A 26,446-nucleotide genomic window follows, 5' to 3' on the forward strand; every position below is an offset into this window, starting at 1 on the left:
AGTGGTGTATCGGAAGGATGAACAGAAAGAAAGACAGAGAGAGAGAGGAAGCAGACAACAGAGAGGGTGATGAGAGAGCATGAAATAAGTTTTAGAGCTGCGGTCACCTGCATCATGTTTCTCTGAGAGTTTAGTGCTCGAGTGTATAGTGTATATGTTGTACAGACTGTATATTGTGTTATTTACCATAGTTTGGTCTCAGATCTGTTAGAAATAAATTAATCCAAAATTTCACTTACTCCAATACACTTTTCTGAAATATGGCAGGCATCATCATATCTTTTTCTAACAGGGGCAGTGGTGGCTTGACGGTTAAAAGGTCTCAGTTACTGACCTGTAGGTCGGGGGTTCAAGACTCAGCACTGCCAAGCTGCCACTGTTGGGCCTTTGAGCAAGGCCCTTAACCCTCTCTGATCCAGGGGCGCTGTATCATGGCTGACCCTGCGCTCTAACCCCAACCTCCTAACATGCTGGGATATGTGAAGAAAAAAGAATTTCACTGTGCTGTAATGTATATGTGACTGATTATTTAAAAATGACAATTACAAAGTCGGAAGCTGATTTTATTATTATTATCCATCCATCCATCCATCCATCTTCAACCACTTACTCCTTTTCAGGGTCGCGGGGTATTATTATTATTATTATTATTATTATTATTATTATTATTATTTACTTAGTTTTAGAATTTATTACAATTATTTGAATGCATTATTTTTCTGTTTTATATCAATGCTTTATGTACCCATTAAGTAAAATTTTTTTTTTGCAAGCATATCATGACACATATCATGGATCGTAGAAAAGTCTTCAAGTATCATGATATTTTTTGTCATATCGCCCAGCCTTACCTCAAATGTAGTTCAGTAGATTTCACACCTAATTTGGCTAGTTTTGGAACAAGGAAAAAGGTAATCTGTAGGTGGTGAGGTTTTCTCTTTTTTTTGAGCTAGTTTAAAAATAACATGCAAATTGCTAAGCAATTAATCAGAATTTCTGCAAACACAGGCTATGCTAAGCAAAGGTAAAGTGTAAGTGCAGACAGTGTGTCTATGATGTACAGAACTGTTTGTGCTGCAAGATTGTGAGAGGGGAAAAGAGATTATGGAATGTCATTATTGTCAATACTGCAATTCAGAAATGTGTGTGTGCCACAGTTAACTTCATTTCCATGAAAAGACTGAGAAAAAGAAGAAAAATGGGTCTCCATTTCCCTTTTTTTTGTGAGGCTGGAAATTTAGCTGAGACCTGAAAAGCTGAAATGAAATCACAACTTGGGTTGTTTCTTACATACACGAGAGAGGTAATGTATATTCAACGAGAAAAATGAACTTTTTTTGGTTTATATATGGACAAATGGGGGAATGGTGGCTTAGTGCTTAGCACATTTACCTCACTACCCTGTGTGCGCGGAGTTTGCATGTTCTCCCTGTGCTTTGGGGGTTTCTTTCTCCAGTCCAAAGACATGCACTGTAGGCTGATTGGCATTTCTAAATTGTCCACAGTGTGTGAATGTGTGTGTGATTGTGCCCTGCAATGGGTTAGCACCCTGTCCAGGATGTCCCCCGCCTTGTGCCCTGAGTTCCCTGGGATAGGCTCCAGGCTCCCTGCGACCCTGAAGGAAGTATAAGCAGTATAGAAGTTGGATGGATGGATGGATTTCTGTCCTTGTCTTTTTTTGGACATAAAGATCTGTAGCATTGCTGTTACTATGGTTACCACACTAGAGACACAGTAAGAAGGAATTCTGAACTTTCCTGTGTGAAGCAGAGGGATGTGGAGCAGAAAAAGATTGACCACTTGCAATGTCTAAAGACTTTTATGGACTTTTACTTTAGTTTCACTTTGGTGATTCCACTGTCACTCTGCTCAGGCTTAGCCACTTCTCTGTGGTATGATGACTGCGGCTCTGTGAGAAGCTACACTGAAAATTTGGGGGTGGGGTTTTTGGCTGTACGTCTTGCAAACACTATGATGATTATCTCTCCTATCATATGATGTGTGCGTTTGAAACCGCCCACCAGTTTGAGCTCAACACCTTTTTTCTTCATTTTTTTCCCTCTTTTCTTCCATTTTAAACAAAACAAACAAACCAAAAACATATGTAGAGTAGCTTTAAATAAACATATACTTACAAATTGAAAGTGAAAGTGGAACTGTATTATCATCATCACCTCCAGTTTTCCAATAAAAGCTTTCTGTCTTCAGACTTACAGGAAAGGGGTGATACAAATTTCCATTAAAAATCAACATGATAGTGATACATGCCTAGATAATGTTACATGTTCGGCTTTACGGTGAAGGTTTGCTCATATTTATAGATTAAAGTGTATTTCTGTGTATCAGGAAGTCTGCATCAATGCTGAAGCAGATATTGACTGGAAAAATTATTGTGAGACAAATTTTCATTACTTCTTTACACCATCTTGGTTGAATGACTACATTTGGCGTATGTGGAAAAGTGTTTTCCGTGATTTCGTGTCAAGTACAGCATACATTAGGAGTAACTCTTCAACTTGAAGGCTGTTAGCGAGCAGTCGCATGTGGCTGAGCTGATTCTTTAGGCAAAAGGAGTGCAATTGTGCAAGTGTGTGTGTGTGTGTGTGTGGTGTGTGTGTGTGTGTGTGTGTGTGTGTGTGGTGTGAATAGTCTGAATTGAACATTCTAAAAATACTGCTTTTTACAGGCTGGATCTTTGTGATGGATGGATTGTTATTTCCTTTAGAGACACAAGCCGGCACAAAAGTGTAGTCACATATTCTATATATTCTTCCCCACGCCTGTAAGTGCTTTGTGAATAGGGAGGTGTGTATCTGTCTCTAAGTGCTTCGTGCAGGGTAGCCGTCAGAGTGAAATGTTTTATCGTAATTGCTTTGTGTCGCCGTCAGTGAGGCTTCACGTTTGGTCTTTGTTTGTCTCTTTCTTTCTGTCCTCCTATTTTTGTTCCTCGCTCTGCCTCGGCACCTATTTTCTGGCAAAGACTTTTTTTCTGGGTTACCTTAGTGATATATATGCATTTCTCTGATTGTTTGTGGGGTATTTTTTTTTTTTTTTTTACATTTTGTCTGCTTGCTACACTACCGTTACCATTTAAAATAATGTAATTGGCAAGAGAGAGGCAATTGGTTGCCTGAGACCTGTATAGATTTTAGTATATCCTGTATAGTATAGTTTTACCAATGAATAAAGAGATTGTGTTGATTGTGTTAGTGCAGTGTAGAATTCCTAAAACATGCAGGTATTAAACTGATGTGGTACATGAACTTGGTCCATTAATAGATCATGATTAAATTACGCATGCACAGATTGTGATTACTTCACTTTGTCCCAGACTAATGTACTGTAGCAGGCATGTAACAAATAATTGGATATAATAATAACAATAATAACAACAACAATAATAATAATAATTATTATGATTGCGAAGACTTCGAAATATTATCTTTACCTTTAGAGGAGGCTGCCTACGCAGGAAGCATTTTCAAGCAGTTTTTTGGCCCTGAGATAATAAGGACTTTAAACAATGATGGCTATAAAGATAGTTACAAGGTGAACACAGATTTGGTTCTTTTTGCCGTAGCTGTGGAAACTAAAGTCATTAAGCATCGACTCTAACACTACAGTGGTTACAGACTCTAAACAGTATAACAGTAAAAATGTAGTTTAAAAAAGCAAGAGAAGAATTGTGCTTTATAGAAGACGGGTTAGGGTTCTCAAAAGAAAGGTATGTTAACTTAGATTTTCTTTACGAACAGTACCCATGTTTCAAACCTGATGCCATGCACTGTTTCAACTTTTGGTCATTTCTGTGACTAGGAAATTCATTATAATATCAACGATGACTTATTGTGAGCACTTTGAGTCTGAGATTCTGCGATATCTTCGGAAAAATGTATTAAATTAAGTGTTTTTGACCACATAGCTCTGGATTCACTGAAGGAATAGTGTCCTTATCTAGTGGAAATATACTTCTAATTCAATGCACGTTAAAAACATGAAATTGACTCACCTAAACATCACATCTTAGTGAGCAGTGCGTGAATCGTGTAAGTAATAGAATTGCAAATATCTCTACTACTCTGCTAAACTAGACCTATTGCTTCTGCCTCGATTCTGCAGCATGGAAGCAATCTACACTGCACTATCCCATAAGGCAACGTGCACACTGCACTATCCCATAAGGCAATGGGACTGGCGCGGAAGATCTTGCACAATCAAAAAATGATGGCAGGCAGCGTGTCGGCTCTTTTTAAATTGTAGGTCACATGACATTGCCAACATGGCAGATGTAGCATGTCCGGATTGTATTCATACTGCACACATGTACTGATCAGTACATACCGTATCAACTTAACAAAGCACTTGGTACTGAATTGAATGCAGTAGGTACTGTCACAGTACGCGATTTCAGATGCAGCCGAATTAATGCATGTGCAGAAGAGGTCAGTTTTTCTTACGGCCAACGTAGCCATCCCTTCCACCATTTGTCTCTGACAAATAAAAGGAAAAACCAGTGACTCTTTTATGCTGTACCGGGCATTTATTTGATTAATTTTGTTCCTGCCATGGCTTGGGTTCACGTCTTCCCTTAGAGGGAACTAATACAAATCAATACTGAGTTCTTCTGATCACCTTTATTCTATGATAAATATGAATACATTTCTTTCCTTATGGGCGGCGTCTCTTCCTTGATGACTCTGCCCTCATCTACAGTGCACGAGGGTGCACCGAATTGAACAGGATAAACATGATAAATCATAAAATCATAATCTATCATAAAATCATATGCTATGGCCTTCACACTTACCAGATTGCATTGGATTTTAGAGTGACATGTTAGACAGCTCTTTCTGCTACCATCATCAAAACACTAATAAAGGCAATAAAGAGGTGGGTACGGTGGCTTAGTGGTTAGCGCGGTTTGCCTCGCACCTCCAGGGTTGGGGGTTTGAATCCCACCTCTGCCCTCTGTGCACGTAGTTTGCATGTTCTCCCTGTGCTTCAGGGGTTTCCTCCGGTACTCTGGTGTCCTCCCCCAGTCTAATGACATACACTGTAGACTGATACCTAATTGTCCATAGTGTGTGAGGGTGTGCGCGGTTGTGCCTTGTGATGAGCTGGCACTCCATCCAGGGTGTCTCCTGCCTTGTGCCCCGAGTTCCTTGGGATAAGCTCCAGAGTAACCAGTGACCCTGTGTAGGATAAAAGATATGGAAGGTGGATGATGGATCTTTTTGTTCATCTTTCCAGTACAGTTCTAAAGATTTGTTAAATATGTGCCAAGGCTTATTGAAGCTGTTCTGGTACAGTGAGTTTGACTTTGGGCTTTGCTAGCTAGTGGATTGGATTATAAATGTAATGCTTTGCACAACAGGACTGTTGGGAAACTGGAGCACAGCCCATAGTGCCTGGTGTTTTATCCAGCTCTGCGTCATGTGCAGCACTGCGAGCAAAAACCTTACACGCTCATTCACCAGACATCCCTGCTTCTGCTTCTGCTTCTGCTTCTGCTAGCCTGCCTGATACTAATCTATGACTGTACACCAGCTTTCAATTTGGGTAATTACTTTATTGTATTATTTTTGGGAGGATCCAGTGGCCATGGTTTCCTGTGTGGCCACGCATACCCCCTATACAACTCCCCCCCCCCTTCCCCCACACACACACACATGCACACACAAACACACACACACAGATTTACTGATTGTAAATCAGTAAATTTTTGTAAAATTTAATGATTTCTACATTTATGAATACTTTCCATTGCTGTAGCTAATTAACCCATTCCCTACACCCAAAGCTAACCCTAACCCTTTTCAGATTAAAGCTGTAAAATCATTCTAATTTTGTGTGGACTGGGTGATTGTGAGGATATTTGGTCCTCACAAAGGGTTAAACACACACACACACACACACACACACACACACACACACAGATCAACAAATCCTCTTGCAAATATCAGTTTTTATTGTCTGCATTTCAGCATTTATTTGCATTAAATCTGCTGCAGATGAAAAATCTGTTGTGTTTGAGTAGCTGAACTGGTGATGAGTGATGGAAGGTGATGGAAAATGATTTATTCCTTTGTCCCCCATGGGTGTGTGTTTATGTGTGTTTTTGCTAAAACGTTGTGTATGTGCCGTGGGCTGAGTTTAAGTGGTGTTACCTTGTCTGTGTGTGGTAGGTGTTTGTCTTTGTTTTTCTGTCTGTGTCCTGAAGCTGTATGTGTGTTTTGTCTGCTTTTATGCACGTGTGTGTGTGTGTGTGTGTGTGTGTGCCTGTTATGCAGGACCACTGGACCAGTTGGCAGGAGGAGCAGAGAGCCACAGGGAGGATTTTGTCTGTGTGTGTTGGGGGATCAGTATGAGTGTGTAAGGGGGAGGGGCTGAAGGTTGCAGCCCAGGATTACCATAGGGCATCAAAATCATTCTGTGTGTGTGTGTGTGTGTGTTAGTACTAGAGATGTAATGGTATGAAAATTTCATATCACGATTATCGTGACCGAAACTATCATGGTTATCAGTATTATCACGGTATTGTTAAAATGTGCTGAAAATGTACAAAAAGTACTAATACACACACGGAAATCATTTAAACAGGTTTTATATTTGTGTTCAGCCGCACACCGATTACATCATTGGCCCACTGTGGCACCGCCCCCACTGTCGTTTTGCTTTTGTATAGTAATAAAAATCATTTGGTTCGGTTAGAGAACACGGCGGAAGGCAGTGACGGCGCTCGGGAGATTTTCCAACCTTCCAAAGAGATCAAATCCGAAGGAATCTTAATCGAAGGGGGTAACCCTGTCTGCAGAGCTCGCAAGAAGAAAGTTGCTGTGAAAGGGGACTTTGGCGCTTTGTTGGCACTTTTCTCTTTTACCCCCTCGCTTTTAAATCGCTTAGGAGTACCTGTGCGGCCGTGCGAATTTCACTTTCGCTTTCGAATTAGCGGCAATTGCTTGAATAGTGGGTTCATTATTATTCTTAATGAAAAACACAACAACAGCAAAACAACACAATGACAAACTCGCTTGTATTAAACCAAATCTTCTGCCATCGTCTTGTCAGTCAGCACGCCTCACTCTTCCCGTCAGTCAGCTTGCCTCACTCTTCCTGTCAGTCAGCTCGTCTCACTCTTCCTGTCAGTCAGCACGCCTCACTCTTCCTGTCAGTCAGCACGCCTCACTCTTCCCGTCAGTCAGCACGCCTCACTCTTCCCGTCAGTAAGCTCGCCTCACTCTTCCCGTCAGTCAGCTCGCCTCACTCTTCCCGTCAGTCAGCACGCCTCACTCTTCCCGTCAGTCAGCTCGCCTCACTCTTCCCGTCAGTCAGCTCGCCTCACTCTTCCCGTCAGTCAGCACGCCTCACTCTTCCTATCAGTCAGCTCGCCTCACTCTTCCCGTCAGTCAGCTCGCCTCACTCTTCCCGTCAGTCAGCTCGCCTCACTCTTCCCGTCAGTCAGCTCGCCTCACTCTTCCTGTCAGTCAGCTCGCCTCACTCTTCCTGTCAGTAAGCTCGCCTCACTCTCGTCACGTGATAAATGAAATCTGACTCCTGCTGAGCTGTGCTGCGACTCAGACTCATTCGGTTCATGCTGAATTGAGCAGACGCGTTTTTAATCGCAGCGTCCGTTTTCACGCTCAAAAAACAATGTTGCATGCTGCTCCTACCTCAGACTTGTGCTTCTTGTGTATGGACAGCATTTATCGCGAGCATTTACCATTTTCCAAATGACGATAACCGCGCATGATTTTAATGATAATTAAATATGACGCGGTAATTCTAACCGTCGGGGAATTTTGTCGTGGTTTATCGTGAGACCGGTAACCGTTTCATGCCTAGTGTGTACATGCATGTTATTTGACTTACGTACAGTAGCTGTTTCCAGAGGTTTATTATGTTGTACCAGTGTAATGGTGTCTTCTCCTTGCAGGCGAACGCTGTGAATTTGACCGGCGCACAGGCCGCTGTGTAGCGGGTGTGTGTCGGAACGGCGGGACGTGCCACGAGCTTTCAGGTGGAGGTTTTCGCTGCGAGTGTCCAGCGGGTGGCTATGAAAAACCCTACTGCGCCATCAGCACTCGCTCCTTCCCTCCCAAATCTTTCATCATGTTCAGTGGACTGCGACAGAGGTTCCACCTGTCCATCTCGCTCTCGTGAGTACAGACACATATTCATCAAATAAACACACACACACACACACACACACTGGTATGCATACCCATGCACATTACAATAACATTTATAAATGATAGAATACTCTGTTCTAAAAAATGCTCTAAAACATGAAAGCGAGGGATTTGAGAAAAAGACTGAGAGAGATAAGAGAGATGAAGGTAGAGGTGAATAGATGTAATGCCTGCTAGGCTTTCTTTCCATCTCCCTTTTTCATTTTTTTCATCTTTTCTATTTCTTTCATCCAGTCTCAGTACTTTCATCATCACGCTGTGTTCATCTCTGTCCTTCTGTGAGTGCTTTATCCTAGCTCTTCTCTGTGATTGGTCAGAATTTAGCCGCTGTACTGGCAAATATGTAACATAAAACATATGGGGTTTTTTTTTTTAAATCCCCATGATATCTAAAGCATTGATATTTTATTTAATAAAAGCCAACAATAGCAGGAAAAGAGCAGCACTCAATCGCCACTCCCTAGGCAGCCTAGAACATTCTACAGTAGCTTTCCTATTTCTGCTCCATCTCATGCTTTTTCCTTCTCTATTAACCTTTCTTTCTATATTACCCTCACATACACACACACACACACACACACACACTTATAAGTGCAAGTGGCTTTTTCAGTCAATACACTCCCCTTTCCATGTTCCTCCAGAGGCATATCCACAATGCCATACAATCCATTACTTCATCACACACACACACACACACACACACACACACACACATACACACAAAGAGTATGAGTATTTTCTTTATCTGTGTGTTCATTATCTATGTGTGTGTGTTATTCTTTACAGGTTTGCCACTCTTAAGAATAGCGGGCTGTTGTTTTATAATGGCCGCTTTAATGAAAAGCACGACTTCCTGGCTCTAGAGATACTGGATGGACAAGTGGTACTGAAGTACTCCACAGGTGTGTGTGTGTGTGTGTGTGTGTGTGTTTGAAATGAAATTGTCCACTGGCCGGTAACCGTTCCTTTAGCAGCAAATGTGATGTCACTGCTGAAGCGTTTGTGGCTGTCCTCTGTGCGTGGTGAAAAACTTCTGTGGGTTCTCTGGTTTCCGCCCACTTCCCAAAAACATGTCAGAAAGTGGAGTGGCCGCTAACTAAGATGTGAATGACTGTGTGTGTGTGTGTGTGTGTGTGTGTGTGTACGCATGGTGCTCTGTGATGGACTGGCATCTCATTAACACATCAAGGGTGTATTCCCGTTACGTTCCCAGTATTCCCGGGATCAGATACGCTCCGAATCCACCTTGGTCCTGCCCTGGGTAATGAAAATAAATGAATGAAATTAATTATTATTAATCTGACCTGTGTGTGATCTGTGTTCAGGTAAATCGTCCACACAGGTGAGCCCGTACCTGCCGGGAGGCGTGAGTGATGGGAACTGGCACACGGTCCACATCCACTACTATAACAAGGTCAGTGTGTGTGTGTGTGTGTGTATTTGTTTAGAAAAGTGACACTATCCAATATAGTCATTTTTTGCTTTAGTAAGTATAGTCAGTATTTGTGTGTATGTGTGTGTGTGTTACAGCCCAAGCGGAGTGTGAACGGTGAGGTGCAGGGTCCTTCAGATGAGAAAGTGGCCGTGGTGAGTGTGGATGACTGTGACACCGCTATCTCACTGAGGTTCGGACTTCAGCTGGGAAACTACAGCTGTGCAGCACAAGGCAAACAGAGCAGCAGTAAGAAGTGAGTATACACACACACACACACACACACACACACACACACACACACACACACACATTTACAGTGGGGTCCAAAAGTCTGAGACCACCATGAAAATGTGGGATTTATTTTTGAGACAGAAAGTTTTTCAATAAAAAAAAAAAAAAAAATCAAAATGAAAATAAAACAAAATTCAAGATTCTGTTCACTATTTCACTATTCACTATTTAATTGAAGCACGTGTTCAGACCGTCCCTCCAGGATTTTGTGTGCGCAGAAATGAACGCAAAATCAAGCAAACTCCATAATATTTCAGAGAAGCTTGCAATTTTTCTAAATTACTGCAGATTTGGGCCAAGACGCGTCATGTGACATCATCACCACACGCCATGTGATGTCATCACAACGCACATTCAGCCAAAGCCCCCTTCGATTCATGTGCATCGAACATGAGTCCAGCTAAAAGGTCTCATTGGTCAACAAATATCAAAGACTTTGTGCAATTGCGATTTGACCAAATTCAAGTCGTTTTCTGCAAAAAAAATAAAATAATAATTTAACAAAGCCGCAGCAAGATCAAGCGTTTTTGGCCGCAACAATCACCAAAAAAACCTCTGCGGAATCCTGTATGGACTGATTCAAACAGCACTGATCATCAGGTTTTACACTAATAACAAATTACAAACACACACAAAAGGACAAATACTACTCAATTCTAAAATTCCTGTAAATATTTCTAAGATTCTACGTTTGATTCAAATGATTATTGTCATGAAACTCTGTATTATAAAAGAATGGAGAATCGAGACATTTTCACTAGTGGCCTCAGACTTTTGGACACCTTCTACATATAATACGTCATGTATACAAACACACACAAACACACACAAAACAAACACACACTTGCATATGTATAAACTCATAACCACACTGATATTCTCTGCATGTGTGAACAACGTCTCCTCTCCCCGTCTGTCTGTCTATCTGTCTGTCTCTGTCTCTCTCTCTCTCTCCCTCTCATAGATCTTTGGATCTGACTGGGCCGTTGTTTCTGGGTGGAGTCCCGAATGTTCCAGATAATTTCCCTTTCGGAACGAGAGAATTTACTGGCTGTATGAAGGATCTTCACATTGACAACAAACCTGTGGACATGGCAGGATATGTTGCAAACAACGGCACTCTGCCAGGTGTGTGTGCACGCATAGCTACCAATAACTACCAAATCAAACATAAATATCTGATGTCATCACCGCTCTCATTGATGTAGTTTATGATGATGTCATTTTGATGTCTGGTCCTGATAGGCTGCAGCGCCAAGATGCCGTTCTGTAAGTCAAACCCGTGCCAGAACGGAGGCACGTGCAGAGTGAGCTGGGAGACTTTCTCATGTGACTGCCCGCTAGGGTTTGGAGGCAAAGACTGCAGCCATGGTAAGGAAGTCATACCACACACACACACTTTTATATGACGAGTACACACATTTCAAGATGTGTTGTTTTTTTTTCCTTTCAGTCCAAAGACGTGTGTTGTAGGATGATTTTCTGTAATGTGTGAACGTGTGTGCGATTGTGCCCTGCGATGCACCCTGTCCAGGGTGTCCCACACCTTGAGTTCCCTGGGATAGACTCCAAGCTCCCCCACGACCCTGTGTAGGATAAGCATTACAGAAAATGGATGAATGGATTTTAGTCCTGACCAACTAGACATCTCAAATATATTTTACAAGCAAATGTTTCCTGTAGTGTTGAAAGCTTTTTAGCTGCTGCTATACATATTAAGCCATTTTTGTTTAAATCTTTCCATCAATCATGAAATAATTTGAGTAGTTTCAGAAGAGTTTCTCAAAAGGTGTTTGCTACGAGATGTGTCATTTCATCTCGTTACTGCCTTCACTATAATCCCATTAGAAGGAAACATTCATTCAATAAAAAAAAAAAACACAACAGATTGTTTAAGCTGGCTTTAATAATAAAAACAACAGTCGGTATACCCTGCTATTATTATATATAATATCATTTTATAGATATGCAATTATATTATTTTTTATAAATATATCCACTGTGTCACGATTTGGAGATGGCGACGGATGCAAGTGCAGAATATAAGTTTAATAAAGAACAAAACAAAATGACACTATGGCAAAGACTAAACACAAACACAAACACAAACACAAACACAAACACAAGACCGAAACACAGCAACAAAGGCAACAGCAAAGAAAGACAACCATAAGACAACCAGTGTAGTGCAAACTGTGGCTATAAATACCTGCAAGTGCTCGTTAACAAGAATGAGTTCAGCTGCAGGTGGTCATGTGACATGATGTGGTGCAGTGGCTGCTGGGAACTGTAGTCCAGAGTTCCTTCTCTGACATATGACACACTGACTCCATAATGTGTTTTGTAGAAGAAGAAACTCATCATCCAGTGCTAATTTATAACGGCGCAGAAGCGAAAGCTTTATCAACACATTTATTTTCCAAAGTAAGTTCACACTGTGAAATGAATACAGACTCAGAAATCTCCTTTCTGTATATTTCACCTCTCTTTTTGTCTTTTTGATTGAACTTGTTTGGCAATTCAGATGAGTTAATACGCCTTCACTGGTATTAAATATTCACAAGCTCTCTTGGCGTTATGCAGCACGGGGCGAGACACGGTGCTGTCTGTTAACAAAACAGAACAGGGGGTTGAATGACACAGACAATTATCAAGTTCAGATGACTGGCGATAAAAGACGAGACCTGATAGATCTGATTTAAAATGACCGTGTAAGAGGCTCTGGTGACTGATCGTACAACTCCGCCTCCTCCTCAGTGATGCCCCACCCCCACCGTTTCCTTGGTAGCAGTGCGCTGTTGTGGGATCTGAAGAATGATGTCACCATCAGCACACCGTGGTACATGGGACTGGCGTTCCGCACGCGAGCCAAAGAGGGGATACTGCTGCAGGCGCAGGCTGAACAGTACACACACTTAATCTTTCAGGTGTGTATACTCACTCAGTCTCACACCTACACACATCCAGCAACACACACAGCACTATGTTCACTGCTAATCTTTTGCTCCTCCATGCCATCCTGTTTGATTTGACAGCGATGGAGGTGCAAAATATCTGATCCTAATCTGTTAATCGAGCAATATATACAATATTTATGGAAATCGACAATACACACGTCCCTTTCAAATGCTTTCCGATTGTCCTGATTCCAGGTCAGAGTGTAAATAAGAAACGGAGCAAATGTCACAGGAACTAAAAATCACCCTTTTGTTAAATCCTTCTAAACATCTGTCGTTTTTAACACCTTTCATGTTTCATGTTTAATATTATTATTCTACATTAGAAAGAATTCAAATGGATCATTACCGCCTTCACTATAGCTCAGCAATTTATCATAGTTCATAGAATCATAACCATATTGTTTGTTTTTTTATTTCATTAAATATAATTGCAATATTATTGAGCTCACATAAAGGGGTGTATTAATTAATTAATTAATTCATTCATTCAGTTACCGGTTTATTCTGATGAGGGACACGGTAGACTGGAACCAATCCTGTGAACTTTTTTTATTTTATTTTATTTTATTTTATTATTTCTCATTGTATTTATTTATCTGTGTTTGTTTCATTGTACGATCGCTTTTACATTTAGCCATTTTTTAAAATTAATTTACAATTTTATATTAATATTCATTATTATAATAAACTTTTCATTAAAAGATTTATACTATTATAGGCGTATAATGTATAATGTGAAAGAAAATGCATTCTACTGTATACCTTTATTAACAGAATTAATAGAATTAATTATGAATAAAAACTATTTTGGTGTAAAGTAACTGAAAATTCTTGTATACAATGTCTAGGCTTTTCCTATTATAAGATTAGAATAAACAAGTTACAAGTTTATTAGACCTACTTCTTGACATTTTTACTCATTCCGAGCTCGAAATAGTCTTGTTCTATTGGCAGATAATTTTGTTTATTTTAAGCAGTCATTATAAATTGAATAAATTATTTGAGAAACTAAAATTTCTGGCAATAGAATAAGAGAAAAAAAGCTTGAAACGTGTAAAAAAAAAAATGTCTAGAAATGGATTTAATATTCTTATATTTAGTTTACTGGAATCTTATAATTAGAAATACTGCATAAATTTGACACCATTCACTTGCTAAGATGTCTTTTTTTTTTGCAGCGTATAGATAACACTCCAAAACATAGACTGGCAGTGGCAGCTTTCTTCTTTCTTTAAAGCGCACTTATCCTGTTTGTGTTGCGCATTTTGAACATTTCCCTCTGATTTCACCGCCATATCCCACCCCGCTGGGTGTTATTTATTGATGTGATCTATTGATCCATTGATCTTCAGAGTGCTGTGTTGTGCTCAATACTGTGCTGTTTGTAATTCATAGCTCACAGCGGGTCAGCTGGTGTTCACGGTGACCAGGGGGTCGGCTCAGCCCGTGCGTTTGCGGCTCGACCAGGCGCAGGTGTGTGACGGCCGCTGGCACGACCTGCAGTTGGAGCTTCGAGACATCCGCAGTGGACGAGAGACACGCTACGTGGCTACCGTCAGGCTAGACTTTGGACTGTATCCGGTACACACACTTTCAGTAGCTCCAAGTGTTCTGACTGAGGAAGGGTGTGTTTGGTAATTGATGAGTGGGAGTGGATTAAATTGGGAGAAAATGGCATAAAAGTCTATTTGAAATAATTTATGGGAAGCAAAATTTTTGGTTTCCAGATACCTAATGCAAGCAAGCCACCATTTTACTATTTCCTATCACTGATTTTGCAAGTCATGCCTTATTAGATTTACAAAGATAATGGACTCCATTAAGTATAAAAGGCACTCTTTCTTTTCCTCTTCCTATTTCTCTACTCTCTCTCTCTCTCTCTCTCTCACAGGAGACCGTAATGGTAGGCAGTGAGATTCATGGGCTGAAGGTGAAGCACCTGTATGTTGGTGGAGTTTTAGGATCGGGAGAAGTGAAGAGCGGGATACGTGGCTGTATACAGGTCCGCATACATGATGGCATCCATGCTTGTTTCTCTGTCTCGAAAGAGATGGCCTGTCTCATCTATCTCAAAATACCTCACTTTTAGCAACAATAATCTCCTAATTGGGTTATTCATTTGAAGCATTTGTTAACGGATAATCTTACATACCCAAAGCATTCCATTAGCTTTTATTTAGTCTTTATTGAATTTTACCCAGAACCTATTCAAGTGGTCTTTTGAAATAGGTAGGAGTGGCTAATAGAGAAACAGAACAGGAATTCAAACATCAGAATAAACATCCATAAATATAGAAATAAATACAGATAAATGTCAGTATTAACAAAATACAAAATAACACTTTCAAATGACTGTTCGTTCAAATCACAAACTAAGAAGTAAAGAAATAATAATATATAGAAATTGTCTAGCATATTGAATTGGCTCTTACATTTTAGGTAATATAAATGATCCAGCAATGTTCCAGCCCTATTGACTAACTATTGACTATTGACTAATAAACCTAGGATTGATATTACGGATATGTAAGTATTTGTGAGATGCTTTTTGTGTGGTACAGAATAATAATGGAATATATATATACTTTAAAAAAGTATAGTAAAATCGAGGAATAGTTTCTTGTCGGTAATAGCAACAAATAAAACAGGCTATGTGGTGTGTGTGTGTGTGTGTATGTGTGTATGTTTTGTGTCTTTGCAGGGTGTACGTTTAGGGGTGCGTCCGGATTCCCCCGCATTGCCCCGCCCCACCAGAGCTGTAAAAGTGGAGACTGGTTGTAATATTGGCAACGCCTGCAGCGCCTCCTCCTGCCCCGCCCACAGCCAGTGTTCTGATGAATGGGAACGCCATACCTGTATATGTGAGCCAGGTAACACGGAGTGTGTGTGTGAGAGTGTGTGTGTGTGTGTGTGTGTGTGTGTGTTTGAAATAGCAAAGGTAATTCCAATTGATGTGACCCAGAAATACTCAGTAGTTTAACTCAGTAGTTTATTTACATGAAAGCATTGGGGGACCTACTGAGCTGTTGTCACAGTCATGGACGAGGATTTTGCACATGCTGTGCAGACGGTCCCAATTATTAGCGGTGTATCAGTATGACAACTTCCTCAGGGGAAAGTCTGTAGGTTTGGAACAGAGAAAGGGGAGATTTTTGGCTGAGTGTTGCAGTCGTCTGTTTCCCGGCCGTGCAGTTTTTTGTTTGGGGCTTGGTGAGCTGCCAGCCAGAGCTGATTTACATAATTATTGCGCTTCAGTAGTGCGAGATTGGATCGAGCCCTACCTCGAATGCACGTGTGTTTATTGATAACTGTGGAGCTGTGCAGTGTCTTTGTGCTGGTTGTTCGCTGCTGAGATTCTGGACATGGTGATGTTGAAGATGACAAAACACCTTCAGAACTGCCTTTTTAAACATAATGTGTGTTTATGGAGTTCAAATATTGAGGCTGTGTTTACGTGCAGACATTTCCATCAATCCAAATGAATAAATTCTGATTCTGCAGATTCCAAGTAAAATGTTTCTATGAACCTTAAATTCGGCATTGAGTTAAAAATTTCTATTTATATGCAGATAATTAACCCCAGATGGAGATGCATGCATGGATATGCAACAGGATTTAAATAGTATCACCATAATAACGTAGTTATTATGAATGTAGGAATTAAATGTAACATCTTATGTAAGGAATTAAACACAAAGGGACATGCTGTTATAGGACATGTTATAAGAAAATAATCAATCACTGCGTTTACATGGACAACAATAATCCACTATTAACCCGATTAAGACAATACTCTAATTAAGAAACTACCACGTAAACAGCCATTTTTAATTACCTTAATCTAATTAAGGTCATACTCGAAGTAAGCACTAATCGAATTAAGACAGGTGGAGTATTCCTGTTTTAGTCGCATTATCAACCTGTATTACAGACATGCAAACACCTTACATGTCTGTAAACGTGTCCTGATGACACACGGCAGTTCTCAACATTTTACGGCGAACAAGAGAGTTCGGCTGCGTCCCAAACCGCATACTTGCCTACTATAGGCCTGTAGTGGGGAAAAATACATGAATCTTGGCTACTATATAGTAGGTAAGTACGCGGTTTGGGACACAGCTCATGGTTTCAAGCAGTTGTCTATTAGCATGTATAGCATGACAAATAATTAACTGCACTTAAAGCGTTCATAAAAAAATTAAATAAAAACACCCAAAACTGTATACGGTACCATAACGAAGACGAACTGTATGTTGATACGTGAAATTCTGGAGGGACGTTGGACGGCGTGGCGCGGTGACGTAATGACGCGGGCTGTTAATCTAATTATGTTCTAAAACATGTAAAACGGGGGCATGACAGGAGTATTCTAAAAGCGACTCATGTAAACACCTTAATCACATTATTATCTTACTCAGATTAAGGTCAATAGTTAGATTACTGCCGTCTATGTAAACGTAGTCAATGTCAGGGTGGTTTGTTTATTTTCCAACAATAGCATATCTTGAAGTGTTTTATTCCACTTATACCACAGCATTCTGCCACTAATGTCAGAGCTGCTGTTATGGAAAACTTCAGATGAATCAGATTTAAGAATTAAACATTGCAGTGAAATTAGAAGCAGCTAGTTGGTTCAGCACGTTAGCTGAGTTAATAAAATTTTTCATTCATTATAGTTAGTGAAAAAGTCGCAGTAGTTACCGAATAATATGCTTTACGATGAATATCTGAATAATAAGTTGGAACGTGTCCTACCTTATTCTACTTTTAATAGTTAGTTGCATGCTTATCCCATCTTAAAAACTGATTTTAAATAAACTTCCCTTTCTCTTTCCATTTTTATGTATTTATTTATTTATTTATTTATTTATTTATTTCTGCATTCATTTTAGCGATCAACATTCATGATGCCAAAGCACACAGGCAGAACATACCAAGATATTCCAGTTGCGAAATGAAACAGATTGGGAGGATTTACATTGCAATTAACAGATTGACACATTTCTAATGAATTCCTATTCAATCGAACGATGTGGATAATCCATGTAGTTTGAATGAATAGAAATGTCATTATTCTGGTTTACTCTATTTTGATTGAGGTGTATACTGTATGTGAAGGGTTTTTATTGTTTCTTACTTTCTGATTGAGCTGTTAATTCGATTACCAACAGATTATTTGGCTGCGTTTGGAGAAAACACAGTGGAAAAGTCGATTCCTGTCCTGTTTAAACAGACGAGTTGAACTCCTAAAAGAGTGTAGGAAACTATAGCGTGCTGAGTCTGTGGTTTCAGACAGATGTGCAGTAGAGACCATTACAGTTAAAACCAGGTTACAGTTCCAGTAGTAAGACATAATTGAGGCTTAATATCCTTCAGAAACCTTTTACAGTGTCAGACTGAGCAACCTACCAACTCTTTTTCTCATTTTATAAGTGGTGGTAATTTAGAGATTACATTACAAGGCATATTAGTGGTCAATCGAATTATGTAGGCTTTCCCAGATCATTACATGAGCAAAGGGGAGTCGGTTTAAAGAGGAAGTGATGAAAGTGACTTTGCTGCCAGGTAGGTGTTCTGATATGTAAAAGAGCTGCTTGTACTACTGCAATACTCATAAAAGAGTGCGTTTCAACATCTTATGTGACTCCCTGAAGTATTTTTATTCTGTCTGTTCAAATATAAAAGAAGTCCCTGTGTCTGAGACTGTCAGAAACGCAGTAGACAGAGAGAAAAAAGGAAGGTGTAAGTGCTTTGAGGCACAGGAGGAGGATAGGGAGATGCTGACAGCACTACACTGTGACAGTCCTTCTACATCGTGCAACTCTAACACTCACTCTAACACTTTACTGGCTGATGGAAAAGTGTGTGCGCACACACAGACGCACACACCTACACTCTCACAACCACGTCATTACCTTAGTTATAAAGTTGCATCAGCAGTCTGAGTGTTATTAATAGCTCTCAGCGTTAAGAGGCATCAAGCTCTGTACATGTAATAGTAATTCTAAATAATTCTGTTTTGTCTCACCTTCACAGTAATGAATTTTCCCTTTTGTCGCATGATCCTGACAAACGCTGAGATGTGCGTTCAAAAACTCACACACACAAAGCTCATAAGCATGCACTCCAAGAAATAAAGCCAAAACACTTCTGTGGTTATGTTAAAAAAAAAAGGATGACTTCTACCTGAAATAAAAATAATGTATTAATCTGTCGCTTAATAAAATTATGGTTACGTACATACATAGTTCTGATTTATTTAGGACACTATTTAAGAGTTTACTGAATGTTACACTGCGACAGACAGTGTGCTTTTGTAGCGTATAAAGCACATAAGATGAAAAAGTTCAGCCAATATCGTAACTTTGTTGCTAACTTTATTGATGAATTGCTATTATGCTATTATGGATTCATTGAAACTTTCTTAAACTACACAAGAGCAACAGGAAAATCTGTCCCACGAACACAGCAGATTCTTCTCAGGAATCTTCCGGTAAAGAGCTCTATTCATCATTCCTTCAATTAAATGAAGTCTTGAGTTAATACTGATGTCTGGTGAAAATTTCATGTGAATAACCTTAATGGAAATATATTCAGTGAAAAAAATCTTGACGCGTTCCCTATGGTATGTGCTCGAAACATACATTTCAGAGTGACATACTGTGATGAATACTGAAAATTCCGCCCCACTCATGCAACTCTCGTACACGTGTCTGTGGAGCCCGTAATTCCTGAATTACAGCTGAGCTCTGAATACCAATGTGTACATTTTCTGGGTTAACTTATTACTATGTACACGTCACAACTGTAAATATGGCTTTTTATTATTACACTGCATTATCGTGTCTATGGTGACAGTGCAGTGTGTTCTGGTCTGATTACATACTCAGTGTGAGAAAGCACAGCAGGCAAGCAAGTCTTTTTTTTTTCATCTCAGTATGTCAGTGTGACGAAGGAGTCAGAGTCAGTTGCTCGGGTTCCTCTGGAGAGAGAAAATCTCTCGGTTCTGCGTCTGGATTGAATGGGAAGGAGGGAAGGAGGAGGAAGGGAAGAGTGAAAAGGGAAGATCAAACAGACTGCTTGATTAGAGACGAGAGGTTTATTGTGTTGGAGCCTATAGAGAAAATGTCTTTCTTTCAATAGGATTATAGTGTGACTGTGAAGTCAAGGTTAAGGTCCTGTTTTGTGTAAAAGTCTAAGCGCTCATGCATTCTCACGTTCTGTAGCCTTCTCTCTCTCTCTCTCTCTCTCTCTCTCTCTCTCTCATGTCTCTTGTGCATGGCTGTGTCCTGTTTCTGTCACTTTTATTTGCTTCTGTGTGTGTGCCCCATTTAGTGAATGTAGGTTTTCCTGTCGTTCTGCAAAGCTTAATTAAAAGGACATATTTTATGTAAAGTGAGCACCTCATGCTTTCAAGTACTTCTGTATTAATTAATAATGTTCTTGAGTGTCCATGGACCTTTCTATCAAGTTTTCAGTAAGCTAAACCAATCCATCACTACTATCAGTTGGCCTGGAAGCCCTTTTAAAGATAGCAGGTGGTCCTAGACTATGGAATAAATGAGATTGAATAATTATGATAAATGGTTAAATAGGTTATAATGATCAGCCATGAGGTGACATCCTTGTCCAATAATATCCAAATGACATTAAGGCCCGGGTTTACTCTTTAAGATGTTTAGAATTTGTGTGTGCATTTGATAAATTGTGTATTCCATTTGCTTTTTTTTTGTGTGTGTGTAACACAGATTAAAGACAGTCAGATGTATTGGAATAATATGATATGAATGTAAATGAGTGTACATATGAATGTGTAATGCGAAGCTTTTAAAATCTTGTAGCATTAAACGTGTTAAACTTCAGTGAATATTTGATATAAAGTTTAGGATCTTTTTTGTTGGAGTTCTCAAGTTTATACATTATTACGTATGCCAAACTTTAATAAATCAGGGCCACATTGAATGAAGGAAGCTGCAGATGCTACATTATCAATCCTCCATCATAAGGTTTGTTTTCTAACAGCACCATCACACTGTCTTCATTCTGGCAGGCTACTTATAACTCTCAGATCCAGTAAAAATCAAAACCTGATGAAGTTCTGTTTGATCTGCACTCAGCCTCAAAGCAATGTGGCGTAATTATGGCATCCATCACTCGCTTTGTCCTTTCAGTATGATGTTTTTTAAAAATAATAATAATAATTAGGTTTTTAATCCAAGTAATACATCATTCAGATTGACAGCCTTCATATATACAACTAAATAGTACATTAATCAAATTTTTCCAATGGGCATCCAACTAAGGAGAATGATGCAGGAGACAAAAGCTTCTCAATTTCTGGTTGGTTGTCTGTTCAATACATTTGGAGAACAATATAATTAATTCTGGAATAAGATTGATATATGGATGGATGGATGGAAAGACTTTATTGATCCCCAAGGGGAAATTTGAGATAAAATACAAGGGGCATGCTGTTATAGGAAAATCATCAATGGTAAATGGTCTGCATTTATATAGTGCTTTTATCCAAAGCGCTTTACACTGTGTCTCATTCACCCATTCACACACACCAATGGTAGCAGAGCTGCCATTCAAGGCGCTAACTTGTCATGAGGAGCAACTTGGGGTTCAGTGTCTTGCCCAAAGACGTTATAGGAAGGTATGTGGAGTCATGTGGGCCAGGAATCGAACCGCCAACCCTACGATTAGTGGACAACCCGCTCTACCACCTGATCCACAGCCGCCCAATCAATGACGGGTTGATATGATACATTACCACCACAAAAAGGATTATTTTCAATACTATTTCAATAACAGTTGGGGCATGGCAGCTTACTGGTTAACACATTTTCCTCACACCTCTGGGGTTTGGGGGTTCAAATCCCTCCTCCGCCCTGTGTGCACGGAGCTTGCATGTTCTCCCTGTGCTTTGGGGGTTTCCTCCAGGTACTCCCCCAGTCCAAACACATGCCTTGTAGGCTGATTGGCATCTCCAGATTGTCCGTAGTGTGTGAATGTGTGTGCAATTGTGTCCTGCAATGGGTTGGCACCCTGTCCAGGGTGTCCCCCACCTCGTGTCCTGAGTTCCCTGGGATAGGCTCCAGTCTCTCCCACAATTCTGTGTAGGATAAGCAGTATGGAAAATGGAGGGATGGACGGATGGTTTTCAATAACAGCACGTACTGAAATGTTTTATTTCTCCTATACTACAGCAATTTTCCATCTATTCCAAATTTGTATTAATTAAAGAACAAAACATCATTTTTTAAAATGTTTTATCAGTTTCTAGTTACATGGAACATCTATAAGAAAGGTTGGGTCCTGTAATCACTTATGTTATGTTATGGCTGTTATAACGAGCCATTCAATCATCAGTCTCACTTTTTTACTCTCTCGTGAAGTTAATAAGACAAAAATATGGTACGTATTACCAATAAACTGCAAATTCGTCTTTCCTGAAGACTTTTCCATTTACCTGTCAAAAACCTTACAGCTTTGCTTCTGACTGTAATAAAGCTCTGACATTCCTTTCATACGTACAAAATAAATGTCTCCTGACAGAAAACTTCACCATCTCAAAAATTACACAAATGTAGTAGTCCGTTTCTGCCATGCAAGTCCTTGTGTAAGTTGTTACTATTGAAATAATAACATAGAATGTGCGAATTAATATAAACCTCTGATCTGCCTTGCAGACGGAACTACTATCATAGCTGCTGTTACCGAAAACGAATCAACACTTTCAGACCAATCAGAATCAATCATTCAGTAGTGCTTTGGTGTAATCATTCTTATTGCACTGGGTATCATTTTATTCAATAAAATCCATTACATGTCATTCTTGTAGATGGATTGTGAAACAACTTCATAGAAGAGGAAAATTGTTCTTGGTAAAGAGCAAAAACATTTAGCTGCAGGCTCTGTATGTAAAGAATCAGTACAGCTAGCGGATACTCAAATTTATGATCAGACAAACCCAGGAAATGTGTGTGTGTGTGTGTGTGTGTGTGTGTGTGTGCAGGGTTTGATGATAAGCAGAAGGTGAAGTTTGTGTGTGTGTGTGTGTGTGTGTGTGCTTCTGTAGGGTTTGATGATAAGCAGAAAGTGAAGTTTGTGTGTGTGTGTGTGTGTGTGTGCTTATGCAGGGTTTGATGATAAGCAGAAAGTGAAGTTTGTGTGTGTGTGTGTGTGTGTGTGTCTATGTGTGTGTGTGTGTGTGTGCAGGTTTTTATGGTAAGAGCTGTACAGATGCATGTCGGCTGAACCCGTGTGAGAACGAGGCTCGGTGCCACAGGAAGCCGAGCTCTTCCCACGGCTATGTGTGTGACTGTGGAGACAACCACTATGGCCAGTACTGCCAACACAGGTACACACACACACACACACACACACACACAAACACATCATGGCACAGTTTACCATTATAAGCACTCACCCCTTCTCTCCCTTCTCTAGTAAATCAGCAAATAGGCCTTGATCTAATTCTATAGAACTGCTATAATCCTAAGACCTGTTTTTCTGCCTGTTCTTCCATATTCAACCAAAACAAACAAACAAATAAACATACCCACTCACACTCACACACACACACACACACACACACACATTTTTGCAATCATGCACTTGCTCGCCTGTCCATGTTTCCATTACAGAATGTGAAATAGTTTGTATGAGTGGCTGCAGGTATTAAACTGTCTTGGTGTGCATGTCCGCGTGTATGTGTGTGTGTGTGTGTGTGTGTTGCAGGAGTGAGCAACAGTGCCCCCGTGGTTGGTGGGGAAATCCTACATGTGGACCATGTCACTGTGATGTCAGCAAAGGCTTCGACCCAGACTGCAACAAGACCACCGGCCAGTGCCTCTGCAAGGTGCCAGCCCACACACACACACACACACACACACACACACACACACACACACACTGTTTGACCAGAGACATAAAAATATATTATGGAAAATCTGCTATATATAGTTTTTTTTTTTTACAGAACAAACAAAAATTTGTCAGGTTCTTTATATTCACATCTTAAATATTATTCTAGTTTATTCTTAAATATTATTCACTCATATCAGCCAAGAACAGGAATCTGGTGCTACACTGGGCATAGGCTCACTGAAGCCGAACTGAAGATCAGGCAATATTTTTCCGTTATTTAACTATAGCCCTTGACCTGTCTCTGTATGAATTTATACGTTGCTTGGCTACCAGATTTGGCTGATTGACTAATTCATTGTATATTCCCAGGGAATTTCCCTGCAAGTTCAGACATACAGCACACATGGCTTTCATATCAGTTTCAGCTCAGCACGTAATCCCATGATCCAGCTGTGTCTGGCCATACAGCCACATAGAAAACAAGTGGAGTTCAATACAAATGTACACATGCGCACACAAATAGTCCTCGAAGTAATTAATCTCTCATTATAACCCAACCTCTAATCCCAGTGTTTGAGCCTAATCCGTACATTCATGATTACCATTCTAATTCATTTCCATAAAGACACGAGGGTGTTGTTCTAGGAGAATTTTAGACGGCTTTGACGTACCGTATAAAAAGCTCCTGGAGATTATTCAACACAAGATTAAGCTTTGAAAGAGCTATCTCTCTTCACACGTGTGCGTACACACAGAGCCCTCGATCTCTTATCTCTAATCTGAACCCCTGCAATGCTGCCTGATGTCTGACCTTTTGAAATCTCTCTGTTCTGCTGGCAAAATCTGTCTTCTTTTTCTTCTCAAACCCATTCTCTGCTCATGGCCACCTGAAAATCAGGTCTGGGGTAATATCTTAGATGTATATTCATTTGCAGAGGTAAAATAATAGCTTAATAATAATAATAATAATAATAATAATAATAATAATATGTATTTTGAAACTGTACCAATTCCAGAATTTCACATTTATTATTATATATGTAATGGTACAGGAACACTTCACATCATAACATTATTTACTGCGTTAGTTAACATGAACATGCCATGAACTTCAGCATGAATAAACCATGGGTAATCAGTAACAGACCCCAACAGTAGCAGTGATGGGACTGGGGTGGAGACAGAACCATAACACAGACAGGCACATGGCAGTGTAAACAAAAAACATGTCTTGAACTGAAAATTTTTAAATAGTGCTTATGTGACATGCATGTGTATAAATGGATTTATACCATGGTTTGTCTGAATACTCGATTCTGATTTGCTGGAAGGTGTGCGTTCAAACCGTATAATACAGAGGTATTTCGAGTCAGTTTAATCACCGTTCTAAATGAGTGCGCTGCTTATAAGCAACTGTAACCATAGTAACATACAGTTACAGTTGCACATTTGCATACAGTATTTAAACGCACAGCTTCATTATTAGCTAATAGATAATAGATAATAGAGAGAGATTCATAGATAATCTCTCTCTCTCTCTCCCTCTCTCTCTCTCAGTCTCTCTCTCTCTGTCTCTCTCTCTTTTTCTCTGTTTCTCTCTCTCAGTCTCTCTCTGTTTTTCTCTCTCTCTCTCTCTCTGTGTCTCTCTCTGTCTCTCTCTTTCTCTGTCTCTCTCTGTCTCTCTCTCGCTCTCTCTCTGTGTCTCTCTCTCTCTGTTTCTCTCTTTCTCTGTCTCTCTCTGTCTCTCTCTCACTCTCTCTCTCGGTCTCTCTCTCAGTCTCTCTCTCTCTCTGTCTCACTCTCTTTCTCTGTTTCTCTCTCTCTGTCTCTCTATTTTTCTCTCTCTGTCTCTCTGTGTGTCTCTCTCTCTGTCTCTCTCTTTCTCTCTGTTTCTCTCTGTCTCTCTCTCGCTCTCTCTCTCAGTCTCTCTCTATTTTTCTCTCTGTCTCTCTCTGTGTGTCTCTCTCTCTGTCTCTCTCTTTCTCTCTGTCTCTCTCTGTCTCTCTCTTGCTCTCTTTCTCTGTCTCTCTCTGTCTCTCTCTTGCTCTCTCTCTCTGTCTCTCTCTATTTTTCTCTCTCTGTCTCTATCTGTGTGTCTCTCTCTCTGTCTCACTCTTTCTCTCTGTCTCTCTCTGTCTCTCTCTCGCTCTCTCTCTCTGTCTCTCTCTATTTTTCTCTCTCTGTCTCGCTCTTTCTCTCTGTCTCTCTCTGTCTCTCTCTCTCTGATAACTATTTATTATAATTAATTCAAATAAATCAAGGCGTATCGCACTACTTCATCTCTGTGAATGATTTAGATCTAATGCCCTGTACATAAAATAACTAACGATTAACCGTTATTTGGAACTTTTCAGTCAAATTTTGTGCTGCAAACATCAATGACAGCTTTAACTTGTCAGTGCTGGCAAGTGACCATGGTATAAGCGGGATAATCCACAGCTACGTCTGCATTACACTATTTTAATGCTTCAGGTCAGGTGGATCTTTGGCTCCACGTCGTGCATAAAAATCATGTAATGCACACCTAGCTTTGGATTATCCTTTTCTTAATCCTGTGTGTTTTCTATGTCTATGCCTGGATACAGGAATACAGGTACAATGATAAGAAAAAGATTCTAAAACTATATGTGCTGTATCTTTGTTAAGGTCATTTTCACTACAGGTAGCAAAAATTACAGTTTGGTACACAGGGTTGC

At 40.0% G+C, this 26,446-nt stretch overlaps 1 protein-coding gene across 1 annotated transcript in view; it reads left to right on the forward strand.

The window, feature by feature from the left end:
• The window catches only part of celsr3 (cadherin, EGF LAG seven-pass G-type receptor 3), a 74,904-nt gene that overhangs the window by 21,646 nt on the left and 26,812 nt on the right, over positions 1-26,446 (forward strand). The window contains exons 4-15 of the mRNA XM_053625439.1: positions 7,934-8,156; positions 8,976-9,091; positions 9,515-9,603; positions 9,720-9,877; positions 10,880-11,043; positions 11,161-11,286; positions 12,673-12,842; positions 14,271-14,456; positions 14,767-14,877; positions 15,577-15,745; positions 23,100-23,241; positions 23,622-23,742. Coding sequence (XP_053481414.1) covers positions 7,934-8,156; positions 8,976-9,091; positions 9,515-9,603; positions 9,720-9,877; positions 10,880-11,043; positions 11,161-11,286; positions 12,673-12,842; positions 14,271-14,456; positions 14,767-14,877; positions 15,577-15,745; positions 23,100-23,241; positions 23,622-23,742 — 1,775 coding nt within the window. The remainder of the gene's footprint in view (positions 1-7,933; positions 8,157-8,975; positions 9,092-9,514; positions 9,604-9,719; positions 9,878-10,879; positions 11,044-11,160; positions 11,287-12,672; positions 12,843-14,270; positions 14,457-14,766; positions 14,878-15,576; positions 15,746-23,099; positions 23,242-23,621; positions 23,743-26,446) is intronic.

The sequence above is a fragment of the Ictalurus furcatus genome, chromosome 5 (assembly GCF_023375685.1).
Source record: "Ictalurus furcatus strain D&B chromosome 5, Billie_1.0, whole genome shotgun sequence".
Classification (NCBI taxonomy): Eukaryota; Metazoa; Chordata; class Actinopteri; order Siluriformes; family Ictaluridae; genus Ictalurus; species Ictalurus furcatus.